Raw genomic sequence first — 23,388 nt, 5'->3', positions numbered from 1 at the left:
TAGTTAATTTAATTGTAATCCATTACTGTGGCTGACAGGGTTGATGTCCCAATACATAATCACCAGACTTTGAATACAGTATTAACACCTTCTGTCCAATATATATAGTCCATATTGTCCACCAGAAACTAGATATAAGTCCTTCCAGGTTATCAGTCTGCTCTGATATGGTATTCAAATGCAGCTAGTGAACAAAAGTGTTTTTCTATCCCAAACATCTTGATTTTTTTTTTTTTTTTTCTCTGTGTGTGTCTGATCAGGTGGTGACGGGTGCAGGACGCTGTCATGGCCCTGCTGCGGAGGAAGCTGAAGGTTTTGGTGACAGTGATGATAGTCAACCTCTTCATCTTCCTCCTCATCTCCCTAAACAGTAGCCAAGACAAAGACGGGAGTCACAAGATCCACATCCCCTCCAAAATCTTCTGGAAGAAACTGGTTCCCAGCTCACCTTACTGGAACCGCCAGCAGCAGATTTTGGACCTTCAGAACAATCCCGTTCTGATGGCTAACTACAGCGCCACAGACATGCCTGATTGGCTCAACAACACCAGTTTGACCTCTGACCCTTGCCAGCCTAACTTGAAGGTTACCACTCAGGTGAAAGACTACAACTCCCTACCACAACGCTTCAAGGACTTCCTGCTTTACATGCACTGCCGCTCCTACCCGATCATGGTGGACCAGCCTGATATCTGTAAAAAGCCTCCGTTCCTGCTCCTGGCTGTCAAATCCCTGGCATCGCACTTCGACCGCCGCCAGGCCATCCGTCAGTCCTGGGGACGGGCGGGTGTTATAGCCAATCAGACGGTGGTTACTGTCTTCCTTCTCGGTAACACCATAGCTGGGGACCACCAACCGGATCTGTCCAGGATGCTGCACTATGAGAACGACTTCCATAAAGACATCATCCAGTGGGATTACCGGGATTCATTCTTCAACTTGACTGTCAAGGAAGTTCTGTTCCTGGAATGGATCCAGACTCGTTGCCCCGGTGCTCACTTCATCTTCAAAGGCGACGACGACGTCTTTGTCAACACCCACCGCATCCTGGACTTCCTCGAGGGCCTCTCGGAGCCCAAAGCCAGGGACCTGTTTGTGGGTGACGTGATCACCAATGCGGGGCCACACCGTGACAAGAAGGTCAAATACTTCATCCCAGAGAGCATGTACATTGGGATGTACCCTAAATATGCAGGAGGGGGTGGGTATCTTTACTCTGGTGATATTGCTGCTCGTCTGCACAGTGTGTCACAATATGTAGCGCTCTACCCGATAGATGACGTCTACACGGGTATGTGTCTTAAGAAGCTAGGGCTGGCCCCTGAGAAGCACAAAGGCTTCAGGACCTTTAACATAGAGGAGAAGTACAGGTCAAACCCCTGCGCCTACAAGAGTTTAATGCTTGTTCACCCGAGGACCCCGCAGGAGATGATCGAGATCTGGAACTGGCTCAGCAGTCCTGACCTGAACTGCCAGTGACTGTTCCCAGCAGGCAGTTTGGGACTGACTGAAACGGCCACAGAGAAGAAGACATTTTGAGGTTGTTCCCAAAAGGTCAAAGTGACAAATATTTTATTTTGAACAGGGTCATGACTTATAAGTTGGCAGCTTTAAGTTAAGATATTATGATATTATGGTCAATTGGAGCCTCAGCTTGGAACAATTGATGCATTGTACCATTTTAAAATGAGGAAGGATGCGTTGTTAACGCTGTTTTTCAAAATGGCCACCATAGTATTTTGACTGGATGTCAGACTTCCATAGACAAAGCTAACTCTGCTTTACTGTTGAATGAGTTTTATCCAAAGTGTCATATCTTTCTTTGTGTGCACATATTTATATCACAACTATTTATATATGGCCTTTGTAATGCTTTAACACTGTGTGTCAGCTCCATGATGGAGCAATGCTGTATTTAATTTATTCAAGGGAAAAGATGAAAAAACGATCATGTTTTTGAGCACTCTTGGGTGTCTAAACATTTCAAACGTAAATAAGAGTGAAGCTCTTGAACTTCACTTCTTAGTAACAACCAGTGGTTCCCACATGCAGCAGTTTGTTAGCTTTAAAAGTGCTTCCTGGTGAACACTTCCTAGTAATTGTTGCTGGAGGCTTAGATTGTGCTGCTATTCCCATCCACGCTCCCTTTAGCTTGTATTTACTTGTGATTCGCTCCAACTCAACCAGTCTCTCCTCATAAAGACTCGGGGGAACTCGTGTTTTGTTTGTTTTTCCATTTGTGTTTGTTAATTTATGAACCATCTTGAAAAGGACTTTGTTTTACTAATGATAGTTTCTCTGTTTCCCATCATTTGTGCTGTGTATCATTTCTTTAACTGGTAGATATATCATGTTACAACAAAACTTCAAATCATTGTAGAGCTTTGAAATGGGTTGTTTGGTTGAGTGAAAACACTTTGATTTCAGGAAACAGGAGGAATGTGAGTCTAGCTCTGTACAGCTCAGCAGGTTTTGACATGGATGGAGAAATCCAAATGCTGTCTGATTGTCCTTCAGGTTCTCACTTTACACAAAATGAAAAACTGCTCATATAAACCCTAAGTGCTTTTTCAGAGATATTTGTAATGTCAAGTGGCCAAAGTAGAGCTTCTGTCTGAAATACTCGCTATAACTTGCCTCATGAGTGTCTGCAGCTGTTGTGTTGAATGCTGTTAAATATTGCTTTACTGTGATGTCAGTGAATCAGAGTCAAAAATGTTTTTAAACACAGGTGGAACATGGTGGAACATCATGTCTAAGCTACCTAAGTGTTCGTTACTTGACGAATTGGCTCTGCAATGTTCACTGATCCATTTGAAGGCTTAATTTCAAAATGTTACAAATCCATGGAGGAAATTATTAATTATTGACATGTTTAACTCGCTGTTTTAGGATGATTCAGCGGCTTAAAATGGTGGATAACTTTGGAATGAAAGTCTTTAGCACAAATGCTGTGTCTTTTACTCGCTATGAAAGTACCACACATATTTACTTTGCATCTATGTTACATAAAGTTACATAATGTTTCTTTTCAGCTGTACGTGAGACACAGTCAGACACTTGAAACATATTGAGAGTTTTCAAATGCACCTTTGTGATATTATATGACTCATGACTACAGAGAAGGAGATGTTCTTTGTTACTCTCACACCCCGATAGAAAAGGTCAGAGAAGTGTGTTACATGAATGTATATGTGTACCTGGGGTTTCATTGATTTCAGTTCAAGAAGTGGATTTTTCTTAAGTATTCATATTCAGAATGTCACTGGACCCAGTCCATGAAGTCAACACTGAAAATAAGTTGCTTGAATGTTGGTTTCAGTCAGATTGACCCTGAACCAGGTCGTTACACGTTTTGATCTGAGAGAAGAGCAATGTTCCTACGTCTCTGTTAGAGCTCCCCCTGCTGGTCAGGATGGTGATGTTTTAACCATCTGTTTATTATCTTGATTTTTGACTCTTTAGATACTTCAAATCATAATTTTTGGCAACTTTTCTCTCCGTTTTACTGTTTGTGTCACTGTAATGTGACATTTATACGTACTTTTTCTGGTTACTGTTAGCCTACATTGGTGTCAGGTAGTTGGGATTCGCCACACAGTTTAGACAATCAGTGACGTTCTTGAGGGTTAATTTAGTAATTTTTTGTTCTGGGATTACCAATTTACTGGACACTATTTTAATTACCCTCATGCGGTAGAATCTGTTTATCTCCATGTAGGATAAAACAAACACTAAAAAAGAGAGAAAGTAGGGGCCATGGACCGAGTGGAGGGTATTTCATCCTTCTGAAATATTTAAGTCGAAGACTCACCTATTCTCTTTTTGTTCTTTGGGTCATGCATCCTCAACATTTGCTCACATACCATAATAGGTTACATTCTGTCCTTGCTGCACACCGTTTGTAGCAACTTGAAATGTTTACACACTTTAAAAAGTCATCACTTATTTTTATCATTGTTACTTCTGTCTGATGACAGGCTGATAAGCAACTTTGTCTTTCTTTGTTTTACTGTCTGAAGTTTCTGTCCTCTTGCCTTGTATGTTGGAATTTAACCTTTAGCCATCACAGAGCTTTATTTTATAATTTTGCTTCACAGTTTTCCTTTGAAGGACTTTTCCTGTTTCTTTTAGATGCACAACTTAGCTGTGTGTTTGGGCAGTCACTGTTTAACTGGTCTCAGTAGCCAAGATGTCATTGTCTGAGCTTCTGTAGATGCTGGTGTTGTTTTTCAAGGCAAAACAGTAAGCCAGTGGGTATAGAAAAACATCATATTACTTTCCATATGCAGTGAAATGTCACTGTAGCTCCAGGATTGTAATACACAGATCAATGTATTGGTCAGCATGACTGGGAAACATTTCTAGAAAAATTAATCGACATGATTGCCAACCAGGGGGAAAATATCCAATGAAATCAAGAGCAAGTAGTTATCATGTGATAAATGCACACGTGTTTGGGGCAAACAAAATATTCTTATATCCTCAAGTTGCCCAACAAACAACCGAGTGTTGTTTCATCATTATTGTGTCTTGTGCATATACTCAATCAGGATTTTAGATCAAATATCAGTGTTTTGTTACCCAGAGAGAGAATTTTAGATGTTTTTACTGTACCTTGCTGCATTAACTCCTTGTTAACATGTATTTCAGAAACCTGTCATTACTGTGTTATACAACACCTGCACTAGTCAGATGATTTCCAAATCTGTGCCTAATGAAGATTATCCTTCAACCACGTTAAAGGTGATCGCTTTTTTAATACCAAGAATGTTTTGATTCTTTCAATAAAGTTATATTTTGCTGTTTTTGTATATCTGTTCTATGCATTTTTGTTGTAATAAAAACAAATAAATTATGTGATGTAAATATAAAGTAAATTTGTTCATCTTTTTGCATCAGGAGTAGTCATTTGTTTTTATCAGAAAGCTATTTCTAAACATGTCCGAAATCTGAATGCTGGTGACTTTTTTTCAGTTTTTCTTATTATACTTTTTTATAATAGTCATCTACCAAGTTGTAATTTCTGTGCTGAAATGCAGCTTCGAACTGTCCACTTACTCTGCTGTCGCATGTATTTTATAAGGAAAAGCTTCAGGCAGGTGAGAGCGTTCTTTTTAAGATGAACATCATTTTAAAAACAACCAACTAAAATTGAAGCACGCACATCATGTTGGACTAATAGGATAGGGTACTTTGTTGGTACAGTTAGTTAGTGTCAAACATTGCCATCAAGTCACTCAGTAGCTACTGAACCAGTTATTTTCCAACCTTTTTGGCTTGTGACCCCTTAAAATAAATGAATTGCTACTTGTGATCCCACATCACAGATTATGGCCTTCATGTGAACATGAATTGTGAGCAGTCCAACCAAAAAGGGGATTTTTTGTTTCCTATTGTTTACTTTGAAGGATTTTTTAGAGAAATTTAGTTTTTTACAAGAACAAAAGTGTAAATATTGTGTATCTGGTGACCCCTCAAATTTTTCTCTATGGAAACCATTGTACTAAACCAGTCCAGCAAACGTAAACCTAGAGATTAATTGCTGGGGAGGAATCGGATTGTTACTGCAGTACATAGAACAGGTTACAGATGTAATTCAGAAAAAAATAATTTAAAAACAATGTATTTGATACACAATCCCAAGTAAAGTGAGCTCTCTAAAATCTCAATCATATTGGCTCATGCAGTGGAAGTACCTCACCAGCAGAGGGCAGCGGTGTATAAACTGCTTTGGGACTGATGCACACGTTGTGTCCCAATTCAATATACTGATTCTAAGCATGTTCACGCTAGAAGTGACCAAATAAAGTATATGCAAAGCAGACAGCATGCATACTAAACATGATCGATTGTGTGTGTGCTATTGATGCACACTGTTCTCCCACAATGCAATGCACAAAGGAAATGAAGGAGCTGCTCACACCTGGAAAAAAGTTAAAGAAAAATTGTGGGCGGTGGTGAGAAGTATAAAATCTTAGGAAAAACATTTTGACTTCTCTTAGTGAAGTTTAATTGGCAGCAGCTTTCCAAAGTCGCAGTTTGACTGACAGCCAATGTCACATACAGTATTGTATTATTTAAAGCTTGAAGCCAAGATTGCGTGTTAACCACTTTATTTTGAAAATATAATAATTCTTTCAGTTTTCCATAACAGGCTGCAGAACTATTGGATTATTAGTTTCTATTGAACAAGTAAAAAATGTGACTCATTCCTGGGTCTATTCAGCTGTTAAACTAGAATATGAGCTCACACTGGGCCAAAGACAATGTGCACTTAGCCAGGAAATGCAGTGTAATAGTACATTTGGGACTGCAGTGATGGGCAGCTCTGTATATAAGACAATGAACTGTTAGCAATGAATCTGTATATATCAGTGTGTATCTATTTGAAAGTCTGATTTAGTGCTTTATATGATTTAGTATGTTTTATTTTGTATTGAACATTCGTGTTTGATATAATTAAAGCCCTTAATTATTCTCAGACTTCCAATCACACATACAGTAACACGTACCATGTTGGTACCCGGAGTCCATTGTCATAATGTGTTCTTTAATCATCTTTGACCTCCACAGGGAGGTTGGAGCTACAGAGCCGCTTTGTTGAGATTCAGTGCATTACTCAACGTCACTTCCGCAGAGCAGATACTGGAGTTTGAACCAGCCCCCCTTCCCTTCACCTTCAACAACACTTGGCTCTATGAGGCTGTATTTAGACACAGCGGTGCTTTGAGCTAAATAAGTCTGAAATGCTAACATGTTCACAATGGCAATGCTACATACATAGTGATGTTTACACACTTGTATGCATGCACGTGCTTAAAATGGCATACTTTTTAACTTGTGTTTAACATTTGTTTTTGCACTATTCTTTGTAGATGTGGTTCGTTTGTGTGAATAAAGTATCTATCTATCTATCTGTCTATATAATGTTTACCATGTTCACCATCTTAATTTAGCATGTTAGCATGCTAACATTTGCTAATTAGCACTAAACACAAAGTGAGGCTGATGGGAATTAGTTGTACAGGAAGTCATAAACCAAATGTTAAGTGATCACCAAAGCTATTACAATTCATCCTGAGTGGGACATGAATGTCTGCACTAAATTTCATAGCAATTCATCCGGTAGTTGTTGAGACATTTCACATAAAACCACAAAAGTCAGCAAGCTGGTGGCGCCAGAGGAAAAGTCAGGAGATCCTCAAAGTCATTAGGATACATCGTCTGGGGACCAACAATGTCTGTAAAAAACTGCATGCTGATCCATCCAACAGTTGTTGAGATATTTCAGTCTGACCAAAGTGGTGGACCGACTGAGATTGCCATCCATAGAGCCACAAAGCTTGTGTGGATAAAAAAATTAGGCAATCCCGATGTAGATGGACAGTTTATGTGTTGCTTTCAACCCACTCATATCACCGTGTCTTTTTTGTTACTGCCACTGGCGTTTAAATATTCTACATATGGTGGCTTTAAAGAAATGTTGGCATTAGTACGCACACACAGCTCACAATCTACTACAGGAAACTACTGACACACACACACAGAAGTTAAAATGTTTTTAATAAGGTGAGACTGAGCCAAAGAAATACGAGATCAGAAACAAACGGGATGTCAGGTGTCGAGCAGCTTAATTTTTCCAGAGACAAACTCATTGCCCTTTCCTCTCCAGGGTGTTTACTCTCCACTTCTTCACAAGGGGATAAGGGAAAGATGGGACACGGTTGTCATGACGACCGTATTCCTAAGGCGGTGGCAGTCGTCATCTGGTGCAGATGTGGGAGAGCAAAAGGGGACAAGAGGGATATACTGTGTGTGTGTTTTCAATGCGTACTATTATCTTATACTGATAATGATCCAAAGACCTTTTAAGGAAAAGACCATTTTAAATGACAAATGGTTTTTGTTTTAACAGATCCTGTTCTTTGCCAGAAGAGATACAGAGTCCACTTTGTCAAACTGTCTCGGCCAAAAGAAACATAGTTTCTGTACCTTCGGAGACACTGCGTTTCACAGAAGCAAGATAACATCAAGCCAGTGTTTTCTAAAGTCAATTTATTTTATAACTGTAGAACTATTTAACAATAAATAACAAAATCCTGTTAGCATATTTTACTGATTATTTCACGATGAGCCAGTAGGTGAACATACAACTGAAACATCTGTGCCTCGATCTGCTTAAGTGTTTTAAAACATAATGAGGTGACTGCATGTTAGTCATCTCTGAGTGCACATCATCTCTTTAGCCTCACACTGAAGTGTGCACAGTAAAGCATCCATGTCCTAGATATTACATAGAAATTACAACCAGTAACACCACCACAGAAACCTAAAAACCTGAATCTTCACAGCTATCACAGTGACTCGAGTGACATCATGGTATTTTTGTGTATTTTTAGGTCTCCACCCTTGAAAACTGCTTCCTTTTCCTTTTAGACACCAGTGTTGCATCCTTGTGTCATGTCCTGCCATGATATCCTGTTTCAACTCAGAAATACATTGAATTACAGAAAAGCAGAAATCCTTTGAGATTTTGAATCAAGCATCAGGAATCAAACAGAGTCATCAGCTTGTTTGTGGCAGGTGACAATAAGTGCTGCGTTTTTAATCTATAAATAATAATTAAGAAGTTGTTACTCTGATTACGATGAAAGTGATACAAAAAGAACACCAAAAGGATAAGTCTGGGGATGTTTCATGTTTTTCATAACAAATTCCATGAAAAGACCAAAACCAACAATGCATTGATTAAAAAGTATTGTCTGTGTAGCCAGACCCTGATAGATCTTATACCTGTGGATAGACCATTGTTGTCCAAAAACTATTAAAAACACATAAATGAGCCACACCTTTGCACTGGGTGGTATCCTTCATTATCATGAACATGTAGCACTGTAGTTTAATTTGAGTCAATTCCACTGCTGGAAATACTCACTAGAGCACCAAATGTGGATTCATCTGCCTCTGAAAATAGTCCCCAACAAATGTGCTACTTACTTCTGATTGAGTAATGTTTGCTAAAAGCTACAGTGCCCAGCGAATTTAGGAAATAATTTAGTTTTTATTAAAAATGAAACTATAATAATAAATATATTTGTCACCCATTTTTAAAAACGTTTCCGGTACGGATGAATGGAGCCACAGACAGGGTGGGGGCGTCGGAGAATATTGAGAGATGGACTAATGCATTGTTAGATTTGGTCTTTTCAGTAACAAAAATATAGAATATCAGTAGCCTTCCTTTAAACATCACAGTAATGGCCTCTGCATCATAGTTTTTTGTTTGTTTTTTACAGCAGCAACCAATGAATATGCAGTTAGGAAAATTGTATTTGAAAAAGTGTGCAAGAGAGAAAGATAAGAACAGGACAAACCCAGTGATTGCTAACTATAAGTTACAATAAGAGTTTGGACAAGCTGTCTTTTGGTGTGATCCAAGTCAAGCCACATATCTTTCAGGTCTCTGATCATTAAAATGACACAACATTGGAGCATATTTTTTTTTGAAGCTGCATTAATAGGGTTTTTGAGACCACATTCTTTCAATGCTTAGGCCTGATGATTATATTTTGAAGTTGTGTGGCCATGCGGCATCTGTCTCTGTCAGTGTTCTGGGATTTTAACAGGTCAAAACAGGAGGGTTTAATGCTTTCAAGTCCTCATTTTTGTGACTTAAGCCTAACTTGAGGGGGGGTCTGCAGTGCTATGAGCATTATCATCATGGTTCAAATACATATTTGCTAAATCAGACTCCTTGTATGAAACTTCAGGTTGTATTTCGATTGGATCACAAGCAGAGACCAAAGTAGTAGTAATGAAAATTTAGACACCCTTGAAAAAATAATTCACACTGTGGTGAAGTAAAACATACAGTAAGTGCAGATTTACTTTCACTGCTGACGATGATATTCAGACGTCCTGATGTGCTTAAATCGGCCAAGAAGGTCCATTCTTGTTCTTCATATCCTTGCTGGAAACAGCAGGAGTGTTGGATGTTCCAGATGAGACCAGAGCTGGAAAAAAACACCACACAGGACACGTATACGACACACAGCCTCTGCCAGAAAGCTCTGATTGTCAAAAGAAAGCAGACGAAGGTTTATTGATTCTCTGCCTCTGATACTGATAGCACCTGAAGCTTTTGGATGCAGAACAAACCCCACCCACCTGGTTCTCTCTGCAGGATAAAAACAAACGCCAGGAATCATTTGTAACTGCTTTCTGATCCAGGTCTGGGTGAGACTGAATCAGAGAGCGACAAGTGAGTCATTCTGACCACTGAGCTGTTTTCCACTTTCTTTTCCAACGTTTAACTTTGGCACTTTTTACTAGAAGCTTGGAATTTAATGTTGAGATCAGTCCAGTTACACTTTGTCAAGGACTTGAAAGACTTCTCTCTCTGTTCTTGTTTAGTTTTCTCTCTTCTCTCTTTATTTTTTTTGCCTTAATTTGATTTACTCATCAGTTTAAACTGTACTCTTATACTTAATGTGAAATAATCACTTATTTCATCGAAAAAAAGAATTGATCTGTATTAAATTTGTTGTTGCTGATTGATTAATGCAGACAACATAATATAAACTTCACAATCAGTGTTTCATTTTAAGAGATTATTTGCATCTCACTTCATCAGCCTGAGTAATTAGTGTACTCATTGTTCAAAAAAGGGATACAGGGAAGCAGCAAGATTGCAAGCCAAAATTTTGGACCAGCTGAGCATAGACAGCGTATCTGATCAGGGACAAAATCTGAGTCCAAAATCTAACATAATTGCAATCTTTATTTTATTGAGGTAAAGAAAAGAAAATTATAAATATAAAATCCTCGAAAGTATAATAAACCAGATTCGATTGGATAACAATCTGAAGGTGATTAACAAGTCTAGATGGAGGACAGCTGACCACATCCTGACTCACGGGGGACATCATCAGCACACTGCCAGGAAGCCAGGATGATAAACCAGAGCTTAAGTTCTTGGAAATTGATGGGAGCAGCGATTCTCCCTCACACACACTGATGAGCTGATCTGTAATTCAGGGTCCCAGGAGGCTTCACTTCCTCATCTGTCACCGAAATGAATGTAATCTCTCTGGGACTAAAGAAGCAGCACCTATCGCTTATTGTTGAACACACACACAGACACCTTTTCTCCCTCTCTTTCTCACCTACTTTCTGACACACACACGCAAACACACGCAAACACAGCATACATTTTTAAAGCTTGTAGAGGCTATAGAAAGCCTCTGGCAACAACTGGTGCCTGCAGATAAAAAGAAGAAGAAAAGTTATCAGACATCTCACTGAATCCTTCAGGCTGAATGGTTCTGTAGCACGTTGTTGAAGGAAGTGGAGCCGACATTTATCACACTTCAGACTCCTGGATCAGTCCAGCAGCACTTAGAAGAAATAAAAGGAGAAGAAAAGCACAGAAAAGCACATTTTCATGCCTGACTTTACATACTTTGTGAAACCAAAATAGGAGTGTGAAATTATATTACCAGTGCACACATTTTTCTGTCTTGCATCTTTATATACTTGCATATATCATGTACTGTATGTCACATTTAGTAGCAACGCTTTAAAGCAAAAGTTTGACATTTTGGGAATACACTTTTATTTAAGAAACTTCCTCTAATGGACAAACTGAGCCTCATTACTGGATTCCTACGACCAAAGACTTTGCAACATTTTTTTTCTTTTTCCAAACTGGACAAGCAAAGTGGAGGAAACAGTCGGTCACAGTGAGTGTGGAGGTTTGCTTGGTGAAGAAATGTGACATGGAGGGAGTGAGTCACCCCTCTTATCCAAATCTCCACTTTCTAGCTAAATCACCAAAATGCGGGAAATGTCTCCTTGTTGATGTTAAAATGCCACCATACGACAGGTAGTGGCTCAGCCAAGAGATACTGTGTTTGAGATTAGTTATCTGAGATTTCTTCCATCATCTCAACACAATTGTAAATGGAATTTCGTCTGTGGTGCTCACAGCAATGAAAAATAGCATTTAAAAAATCCAACAGCAACTTGGTTCAGTGTCCCCGTGACTCTGGATTAACCGAAGACCTCACTGTGAAAAGTTTTCATTGGAACTACTTTTTAACAAAGAAATATGAAAACGTTAGTTTTCCTATGAGGTCTGTTACATTTTTTGTTCATGCAATGGAAATTTTAGCTTTCTTATATTCCTGTATTTAGTTTGTTTATATATACAAACTGTCAGGTTACAATCAAACCAGGCCTTGTAAACAAAAGTGACATGGACTCAAAATGCTGTTGCTGTTTTGCAATTTTAAATTGCAGACACATGCACAAGAGATTCACAGGAAACAATGCATGCACATACCTGACATGATGCCGGAGAACATTACATTCCCCCACATTACATTCCCCCACAGGTGAATGTGTTACTGATGAAATGTGTTAAAATAGGCTGTGTTGCTCTGTGGCCATCAGCTCTAGTTCCTCCTCCTCCCTTGTGCTATTGGCCGGTGAATCTGGGGACCTGCAGCCAATCATGGTTCATCTGGTGGTATAAAAAGGCTGAGAAGTTGCTCTTCTAGGACTCTTGGCCACTTGTGCTGTCTGCTTAGGCCTGTATGTTGTTGTCAGGTTGATGTCAGAAAGGTAGTGATTTTGCTGTTAGATTTCAGTTAATCAGTTCATTATTTTTGCTGTTACCTGTTTCTTTTTGTATCTTAACAACTACCTTTAACTCCAGGAAGCCCCGTAGGGAAAAGCTGCCATTTTTGTTACATTCCCTTTTCTCCTGGGAGTTTAGAATTATACCTTTTCTTTTTGGGTAGTTTATTTAGTATTGTGACTTTATTTCTACTCAGGGCTGGTTGGTTTATTGTTTTGGCTGAGGCTCTACAGTAATAAAAATAATGATCCTGCTTAAACACAAACCCTTGAGATGCAGTGTTTACCCAAATGGTACCTGGCTCTGAACATCAACATGAAGCACTCTGCTCACAGGAGGGCACAGAGGGAAAGCAGGGCAATTTACTGCATCACAATGCTGAAACAGTGTCCTGAAGGTGGAGGGAGTTATGATGGATGATCCACCTCCTGGTTTTAATGAATATAATATAGCTTACAGCTCTTCCAGTCTGTGTTTCTGAGGGAGGAAGTCATGCTCTAATTCTGTGCATCCTTTTGAGAGAAGAGAAATGATGAGGGAAGGAAATAACAAGGGAGGCAATACAGAAGAAACAGAAGCAGCAGTGAAGAAGAAGAAATGATGGAGCCTTGGAAATATGGTGTGAGAAAGAAAGAAAGGCAGAGGAGAGAAAAGAGTAAAAGGCTGGAGAAAAAAAGGACATGGAGACAAAAACGAAGAAAAGGAAAGGGAGTAACAATCAGAAATGTCATTACAGGGAGACAGAGAGTGGAGGAAAAGTAAGAGAAGGTGAGAAGTGTGAGGAGGGAAATGAGGGTACAAGCAGAGCACCCCTGGAGAGTTGTAGCTGAGCATATCATTACCCTGATTCATGGAAGAAAAGAATATCAAAATTCGAAGATTGCAATTCAGAGTGTCGCTGCAACAATGTGCTTTTGACACGACTCCACCCTGCTGCTGCACACAGGAGGGTAAAATCTTTACCTACATTTAAACACTGCAGAAGATTGGTGTTTACTATACTATACTGCATGTCAGACCCGTTTCTTTCATTAATACCAAAGTTAATAACGCAAGAACTCTGGGATCATGCACTCATGATCCAGGATCTATGATGTTCTCTAGAGACAAAACACAGGTGACATGTTAAAGTGTCTGTGACCTCTAAAGGACCTCAACAGCATGATGAAGTGCCTGGTGCAGCTGCCCCCACTCCTCCCGTCCTCTTGAATAATGGTGGCTTAAGACTCAAATACCACAAATTCTGCTTCATTATTTTTTTCCTGGCAAGGTTGAGCTAGCCTTTGTATGTTCGGGAATTGTCCACTTTCTCCTAAAGTATCGACCAGAATTGGTTTCTGAATAAATTAGAGGTGTGAAATGGGTAATCCAGTGTTTAGCAAAGTCATGCTTTGGCACAACATAAATAGACACAAATCTGGACAAGAATCAGCAGCTTTCCAGGCTCATTTGATTTTCAGTGGATGTTTTCCAAACCAAAACCTTGCAGGGAAAATTCTAGAAATCTCTGCTGGCTTTGCTTGGTGAAGGTGTTTTTTGTTGAAATATTTCTTGTTGTTACTATAGTACTAATTTGTTTCCCCTCAGTGGTAAGAAACACAATAGCTGTCTGGATTATGTTCACAGGCAACATTTTTTTTACATGAAGGAATTGCTACATTAATGTGTCACAGATTGCACAGTTGTGTCTCATGCTTCAAGTCACTGCAGACTTTCTCTGTATTAAACCATGATCATTCCCTAACCATAACAGTGTGAGTGCCTAAACATAACCATAAGTTTAACAATGCTGTGTGAGCAGATGTTGTATAGCAATAGTGGATATTGTCGGAAAACAAATTAAATATGTTGTCAGTGAACATTTTACTGATACATTCAGTGTCAACATTTTGCGACTTGCCAGATACATTCAACATTAGCAATGTCTCCTCATTATTTTGGTATATAACGTCATCAGGGCAGCATTACTTTTCCTCCAAAATGCAAATTAGTAGTATATAAACATAATTTCTAGGAGACAGAGTTGACTCAAAGCACCATTTTTCATCAACGAGCAGCTGAAAATTCCAGATTGATGCAAATGTGAAAGACATTTCTGCACCTGGCTGATCAGTGGTTGATTAACTGGCACAGATCAACACCTATCAATATCCTTACGTGCAATATTTCGGTCCCTTTGTTGTTTGGCAAAACAAAAAAAAATATCATTTATTCCCTTTCAATGATTTTGGGGGAAGTTGAGAAAACTTTTCATGAACTCGGATCTGAAGTGTTTGCTTATCACAGCGTCTTTAATTTCCTTTCTACACTGTCATAATTCTTGATGATTAGACACACGTCAGTGAGAAAAATACCTTTAAAAATACAATTTCATCTTAATTCATCTCTCACTATCAGTACAGCTTCCTCCATCTCTCTGTCTTGTTTTCTGCCAACGTGACCCCTCTCCTCCTCTTTGTTTTCCTCTTCTAACCTCTTATCTCGTGCGCTCCTTCGCTTTTAAATCAAGTGAAGTTCTTTAAACCACTTAAACCATCCTCTGTTTATTTTCACCCTGAGCTTCTCCCTTCTTCCCTTTCCTCTCTTTCCCTCAGATGATCTGACATGTGTGTGAGGACTGTTTGTCATACCATTGCTCTCTCACCAGCCTTCTCACTATAGCAAACCAAACAAACACAGTAAAGTGAACTGTATCTTAATCTCCCTCAGTAAAAACAGATGTGGTTTTTAGCCTGTCATGAAGGAAAGTGGTGGTACAGTATCCCAAATGGAAAAACTGATTTCAACCCGAACCTTCACTGCTGTGTCTCTTCTTCTTCCACTCCCTGCTCATCCTCGAGGATCCTCTCCGAGGATCATGTTTGGCCTACCTGAGGTGTTGCATTTCAGTTTTAAACACTCAAAACTGGTCCTCTGAGCTCCTAACATTAGCTAGCTACAGAGTTGTGAGAGAACAGATTATATCTGGCTAACGTTAGCTAACATCAGCCCTCACAGACACCGATCTGAATGCATCTTCAAATGACAAACAAAGTTTAATGTTGTAGTGTGGCTGTCCGAAATCTTTGATGAATCCGAAAGTGAGGACTCTTGGCACAGGCATGATGATGATGATCTGATCTGATCCACAGATCATCAGGTAGGTCATCCAATCATGACAATGCTGTTCCCAGTGTGCGTGCACATACCAAGTATCGTTACACAGACACTTGTAATGTCGACATTGACAACGTTGGACATTTTTTATATTTAATATTTAAACTGAAAACATAAAAGGAACACAGACAAGTCATTCAAGTCCTCATGTCTGTGTGCTTCCCTTGTCTCTTTGTCAGATCGTCATTGTCTCCTTGTCGGCCTTTGTTTCCCCCGGTGTATTGTATTATTGTTTCTCTTATGAAACTCTCTCTTATGATGTCGCTTTTGACATTTTTGATGTTTGATTTTCGCTTACCCTCCTTGGACTTATTTGCTTCTGTTGGACTACCTCCCTGATTTTGACCACTGCCTGCATGACAATCCGTGTAAGCCACAACATAATCAAAAACAAATGAGCTTCACCACGAGCCCACAGCCTGTTTATTTATTTTAATTTTTTTTAACATTCAATATTCAGTTTGTTGTATTTCTATTTCTTTTGTGTAATATTACCTGCTGCTGAGTGACACTGAGACAGCTTTGTCTAACTTGTGTCAGCTGTCTGTTAGGTATGCTGCATAAACTGTCTAAATTAATTTAGAGTAGTCTGTTTGGAGAAGTAATGAATTGAATTATTCTGACTGAGTTACCCAGGAGGCCTCTGTTTGCTGAACATAATTGTGTTAGTTTGTTGTTTGCAGCACTTCAAATGCTTGATTCTCAAAGCAACACAAGGTGAGTTGGTGAGGTCAGCAGCTCACTAAGTGCTGGTTTAAAGGATTTATGTCTGTTACGGACAGAAGGGCAGGAGACACAGAGGTGGAGACAGATGTAGATTTACTGAACACAGCAATGAGTACCAGAATGCAGGTAGGTGAGGGGTGATGGAGCAGTATGGAGAACCGAGTGGAATACTGATGCCGTCTCTGTAGATTGGGGTTGGAGATTGGGAGCTGAAGCAACACTCTCTGGAGACAGGACAACTCACGACAGGTAGAAGGAACACTGGAGTGGAAGTACAAGCTGGTGTAAGGAACGGGAAGGAAACCAAAAGGCGTTTTTCATTGACAGGCCGAGTCCTTTGCATTAACGAGACCAGACAACTGGCTGAGCTGAGTAGGGTGCCTTTATACTGGTGGTGATGACGTGCTGATGGGGAGCATGTGTATGGTTAGTACTCTGGTGAGGGAGTGCGCTGTGATTGGGTGATCGTGGAGCCTGGCGTGTCCATGACAATGTCGTAGGACAATGTTAACAATACTACCTACAAACATACACATACAAACACACACACAAGGGAAAGAAGAGAAGCACTGTGTCATCGCTCCTTAGCCTCACTTTGGAGTCTCTTTGTTGAAACCAAAGCCTGGAGCAATTCAGCCACCCTGAACTAATGATCCATGACAGAGTGACCATCTTTCCCAAATAGAAAGTCCTATCATTTTTGTGATGATATTTGCTCAATATCTGTAGTAAATCTGTTAAACTCTCTGAAACTTGTGTTTAGCCATCATCTTGTAGCAAGAATAAGTGTGAATTATACTGTGATTATGGATCATTGCACACAATCCCTGCAGTCCTGCTGGGCTGCACAGTGTGCTGTGTGACTCTGTGGGCACATTATGCTGCATAATGAGCCAAACAAGTCAAATAAATATTTTTACCAGATAGTAGTAGAAACTAATTTTACATCATAGAACCATGTGCCTTATTGTACAGAAGTAGGTTGATCATGGAGCTTATTTGCCAAAAACATCACTATAGCACTATATTAACTCATAACATCTGTCCTTCTTTGGCCTGGGAACCCAGATGTGAAGTGAGTGCCACAGTGACCCAGAGTCAACCACCATCTGGTTTCAATCTCTACAGTTCAGTTTACACCAGTTATCTGATTATTTTTATTCCCCGTGCCTGACTAACTTTGACTACACAGTATTTAAATCTGAGATTTTCAGAAATTATGCTACACATTTTTACCTCTTTGCTAACTGTAGATTTCGTCTTGTGTTGTTGTTACTGTAGATAATAATTGACTGGGGAAGGTACACAGAGTACTGAACCTCACATGCAGTGAAAGACAGTGGGGAACATTGTAGCTGCAATTCATTACTGGACATATTACTCAACAAATTGGGATTCAAATGGGAAAGCATTTATGCAGCTGAAATGTTTCAAAACAAGACACCGAACCCCTAAAGCTGACCTGAGAATTCCCCTCCAGACCTCAAAATATTATCAATAATGTCCTCGTATCTGCAGCTTGAACACAATAACTGTGGATCTAAAACTTCCACTCTACTAATATTAGATTCTGAAATGTTTTTTTAAAAGATGGCCCATCATCGTGCCTCAATAGATCATGTACTTGCAATTTTGTGGCTTCAGGACACTGAACATAATTTAATTCAGCAGAAAAGCCATAAAAGCGATAATAAAACAGGCCTGGAATGGAGGCTGTATATCGGCTCCTAATGGCTGATGTCTGTGTCTTTATAGTGGCAGAAAGACATAGAGATATGAGACATTTTACTAGCTGAACTGCCTGGAATGACTTACATATACTGCAGACCACAGCTGAGCTGCTGTTATCCAGAGGAGAGGGGTGTAGAAATATCTCCTCTGTGAGCTGCTGAACCCCCCCAACCCCGCACTGGATCAGTCTGTGTTATTACACCTGCAAGCAATGAGTGGGCCAGCAAGCTCTGCTGCACACTGGAGATCAACCAAGGAGCATATTATGCTATTAGGCTTCCCAATGCTGCACTTTCTCTCTTTATCCTCCTCTTTTTTTCCCTTCTCATGCAGCTACTTTTCTTCCTGCCTGTTTCATTCTTCTACTTTTTTTTTTTTAGTTTCAACCTCATCAAAGGAAGTTTGAGCATGGATTCTCTGTTTCTGGGTTGAGTGGCTCGCTCGAGGGCAGTTTGACAGCAAATGGGACCCCACACTCAGTGCTCCCCGATCCATTTTTTTTCTGCTTTTATTTTTGCCCTTCATTTCCGTAATGAAAAGCTTTTTTTCTCAAACACGATCTCAGGTTTGATATTTGTTGCATCCTGCTTTTTTCCTCTCAATCTCTCTATTCTTCCCCATCGTTAAGTTATTTGCTTTTAGTCCATGTGGAAAAGCTACCAAGACTATTAAGTCTTCCACCCCTCGCTCCTGCCTTCAATATGTTTGGACAGCCAGGAAGAAAAACTCCCAATAATAAACGCCAGAACAAATCAATTATCCTTGTGCCAATCTCAGTGTGTGAGAGGGAAAAGAATGAGCTTTCCACAGAAGATCAGCAACTTTTCAGATTTTGCAGACCTGTGCATAACAGAAGCAGTGTTTCATGAGCTGCATTAGCGAGTCAGCCAGGTGTGATGAAATATCTTCTGAAAGTTTATTTACTATCAGCAATCATCAGCATGACTGCTGAATCATTGTATCTTTAAACTCAGTATTTGAGCTTTGTTTTACGGGTTGAAGCCTGTGTCAGTAATTATGTCTTTTATACAACAAGGAGTTTATGTATGACTAAAACATTAAACATGAATTAACACAAGTGCTCAAACTAGAAAATCAGCAACTATTTTGATAATAAATTCATTGTTTCAGTAATTTTTCAAGTAAAAATGCAAAACCTTCTCCAGTTCAAGCTTCTCAACTGTGAGGATTTGCTACTTTTCTTTGTCTTATGAGATATTTAATTAGGAATTCGTAATGCATTTTTCTTTATTTTCTCACATTTTATAGATCAAATGGTTGATCAATTAATCAAGAAAATAATCAGCAACTTGTTCAATAATGAGAATAAACCTAAATTGCAGCCAACATAATAATAAAAAAAGAAACAAAAAGACTAAAACTAATTAACTTTGACACCTAAAAACTCTTGGTTGACATTAGAGTTTCCATAGCAACCAATATGGGAGTAATCAGCACAGTTTCCTCACAGACTGATTTTTCCCAGATTATACTTTTATAACAATATAAACAAAGGCAAACTGCACCGGCTAAATCAGAATCAGCTTTATTGGCCAACTATGTGTACACATACAAGGAATTTGACAAGGAGTTTTTTTTCATTGCTGTCAATGTACTTACAAAGAAATAGACTTCATAGCTAAGAACAAGGACAACACAGCAGAACAAATAAAAGGTAAAGAATAGACAGGACTATTATGTACACGTGTGTATGACACACAATGTCATAAATTGTTATTTGTTATCATCATATTTAGATGAGTTGACATGAGGAAAAATGTGAATACAATGTTTTAATATCTATACTGAGGTATGAAATGAAACTGTCAGATGTATTTTTCATAGTGAACTTATGACCTTACAAAGACCCTGCACCACCTGAAGCTGACATATTTCAGGACGGTTGTGAAATGAGGGAACAGGGGATTTGCTCAGATCTGTTGGTTCATATCATTTTGCTTTGATTTGACTTGTATTTGCAGCTCAAACACAATTTGGTTTCCTCACTCCCTCAGCTAAACATTATAAATCACTGTCTCCTGGAATAATGCTTTACAGCTAGTACTATACAGACAGGAACTGCTCTTTATCTCCTTGTTGACAACGGGGAGAAAATGTCTTCTCTGACAAACCAGCCAGGGGGAGAAGAAACATTAAACAAGAGTCTAATATTCAGCTTGATTCAAGAAGAGAAACGGGAATTCGCAGCCACATGCTCCGAGCCTGACATCCAAGCAAGCACAATCGACATCTGATTCTTGTGTTTCTCACCTCTGTTGCTCTGTTTTGAACTGAAGAGACTCTCACTGGGTATTTAACGAAAACTCTGTTTCACCTCCAGCAGCACTTGACTTCTGTGTCGGCAAGCTGCTGCTGCAAACTCTCACTTCGCAGTGTTGGAGCTAAATGATAAATGGACACAAGAGGATAATTACATGACTACTGCTGACTCGAGGTGTTGAGCCTTTGTATACATTGAGGGGAAAAAAGAGAAGTGGCCTCGTGACTGGAAACAGGCCAGTTCAAATCAGCAGAATATCTGCAGAAATCATGGAAGTGAGATGGGCAACACTTCCTCTTGAATAACACACTCTCCCTCCCAAAACAATTACTATCAAGGGCCCCCAGGTGCTGGTATATAAATGCATGTGACCGCCCATCCTCCTCCAACAGAAGAATGTGTTCTCAGTCAGTATTTAAGACAAAAAGCCATTAACAAGCATTGAAAGCCTTGTAGTGTCAACCAAAGTCTTCACATCTGGATGCATTTTCAGATTAGCCCATAATAGCTGATGTTAATGCAAGATATTTGTCAAAGTGTCAAGTGTTTCCGCCCTAAAATGTCATTTTATTTTCTGCTTTAAAAGGTTGACCTGACCTGCCACAAGGGAACAGGCTCATTAAAGTGGAAGAGGACTAGAACAAACTGCCCTCACTGTGAAAACATGACTTTAAATAAGGAAGAATGATGAGTGAAGAACCACAAAGACACAGACCCTCACATGACCACATGTGTTGTTATGTAGCATCTCACATTAGCATGAACAACAATTTGTCTGACCAACTTTGGACACATGTTCTGTGAATGTATTGTGATTCAAGTTTAGTTCACTCCAACACACCTTTGGACACTATTACTGAATGTAGAGTAATTGTCATATCAGTCAATTTTCAAAACCTTATATTATTAAATATTCTGCTTCTTTGGATCGTGCTCGTCTTCTGTTTATTCTAAACAAACTGCTGTTCCTGCTGCTGCAAAGATATCAAATTTTTCCATGTTCGTACCAGCTCTGATAGCTTTCATCAAAATCCATATAACAGTTGGCTTAATAAGTCCTAGGGACCATGAATGTCTGTACAAAATTTAATGGCAATCCATCCAATTATTGAGATATTTCAGTCTGGACCAAAGTGGTGGACTGCCACACTGCTAGTGTGGCTGAAAAAACACTGAAAATGATCACTAAACAACACAGTCCTGGATCCTGAACGTGCGCCTCAAATACTGTAGCAGATCACCTCCTGTTCAACAAGAAGCAAAACCAATGAGGAACACCAAAGAGAAGCAAAGGCTATATTGATTTCAGCATATTAAACAAGCTCTGTGGTGTTGATTAATTACTTACCGCACTGAACCCTTTAATGACTTCATCCAGCCACCCTGCGGCTAATTAACAAGCTATTTAAAAAGGCAGGCGGAAGTGTCTAATCTAGGTTGGTGGTGGTAGAGCTCACAAGGAAGTCATTCTGCACTCAACTCGCCTGACTGGGTACCCAAAAAGCCCCAAGACAGCCATCCAGAGACTAATTTAGCCTTTGTTCGGGTTGTATGAATGGAAGTGGAGAGCTCTCTCTTGGGGAGAGTAACTGGAGAGTGACTTGTCTTCTGGACTTCACTGTTCATTCAGTGATTTGATACTGGCTGACGCTTGTTCGCTAATGATCTCGCAGTAGTGTGCTTATCTAGTGACATCTCTCTGGGTTGTTCACTTTCTGTCTCTTTCTTCTTTTTGAACCAGGGGAGGTTAACAGGCCATGCATGTTCTTTTCCACCATCATACTGCTGTGCATCCACACATTTACATTTACATTTTAGGCATTTCTCTCTCCTTCACTTCCATGATTCCCAGAGGAAAGTGTGGATGGCTTTCACTTCATTTAATGCCAGAAACACCTCTGGCTGGTTTGTAATTTTTCAGTCTGAAAATTGAGAATAACTTTATTTTCAAAATTGTGAACGCTTCAACCCAAATAATCTCAATATACCTCTGTATGCTGTATATCTTCAAGCTAGATGAAACATGTTTTTACCCTGTTTGAGCCCACAAGTTTATCCTGTATTTTGCATTGTGCTTCTACATTAAATATCCTGATTAATGTTGATGAAAACAAATGCATGATGCTTTAAACTTTTTTGAAGACTCATTGCACAGAATGTGTTGCCCCTTAATAGATTTTTGTCAGTTCTAGTTTAAAAGAAAAATAAACACCTTGAACTCCTCACTACAGGTCAGTCAAATAATTCAGATCCACTGCACTCAGCAGATGATGGGATTTCAAACCATGACAGCTTGAGTAAACATTTATTTTGTAATCATTGTGAAGCAATACTGGCCACTGCATATCTGTACCGCTCTCACAGTCAGCATAAAATGGGAATGTGATGTATTGGCTTTCACTATCAGCAGCTAGCAGGCCATATGTAATCACCACCATGTTTCTCCAGAGGAAAAGTGATTCTTCAAACTAGGGATCATTGCGCAGTTTGTGCACAGTCCAGGCTCTCCCTGGTTGAATGTGGGTTTAATTTCACACAGACGTGGATCTGATAACTGCCCAGATGAGTGTAAATGGGTAATTTGCTCTCCCTGAAAAGGCATTGTCTAAACATCTTTATAGACATTCTAAACATGAAAATGTTACGTCCACCCTCTGATCCCCTTTTACACTGTTTAATATCCATTTCAAATGTTCATTGCAGGAGTTACTTAGTTATGAAGTGGTTTGTAATAATTAACATTTTGTTGTACTCTATTTCCCTCCACCTGACTTGTCTAACTCTGCTTCAGTTGAGAAATTACCTTTGTTTCCCAGAACGCATTTTTGGCAGCCCCTGGAGAGCAGGTGTG

At 39.5% G+C, this 23,388-nt stretch overlaps 1 protein-coding gene across 8 annotated transcripts in view; it reads left to right on the top strand.

The window, feature by feature from the left end:
- The window catches only part of LOC122884166 (N-acetyllactosaminide beta-1,3-N-acetylglucosaminyltransferase 2-like), a 200,026-nt gene that overhangs the window by 18,880 nt on the left and 157,758 nt on the right, over positions 1-23,388 (top strand). For 3 of the 8 annotated variants that reach the window (XM_044213635.1, XM_044213632.1, XM_044213633.1), the window contains one exon: positions 261-4,894. The exons of the other annotated variants lie outside the window; for them this stretch is intronic. In XM_044213635.1, the coding sequence (XP_044069570.1) occupies positions 286-1,479 (1,194 nt within the window). In that variant the 5' untranslated portion in view covers positions 261-285 and the 3' untranslated portion in view covers positions 1,480-4,894. Of the gene's footprint in view, positions 1-260; positions 4,895-23,388 lie in introns of those variants that run through there. 8 annotated transcript variants of the gene reach the window in all.

The sequence above is a fragment of the Siniperca chuatsi genome, linkage group LG11, assembly GCF_020085105.1.
Source record: "Siniperca chuatsi isolate FFG_IHB_CAS linkage group LG11, ASM2008510v1, whole genome shotgun sequence".
Taxonomy (NCBI): Eukaryota; Metazoa; Chordata; class Actinopteri; order Centrarchiformes; family Sinipercidae; genus Siniperca; species Siniperca chuatsi.
This window is presented reverse-complemented; position numbering and strand designations above follow the sequence as displayed.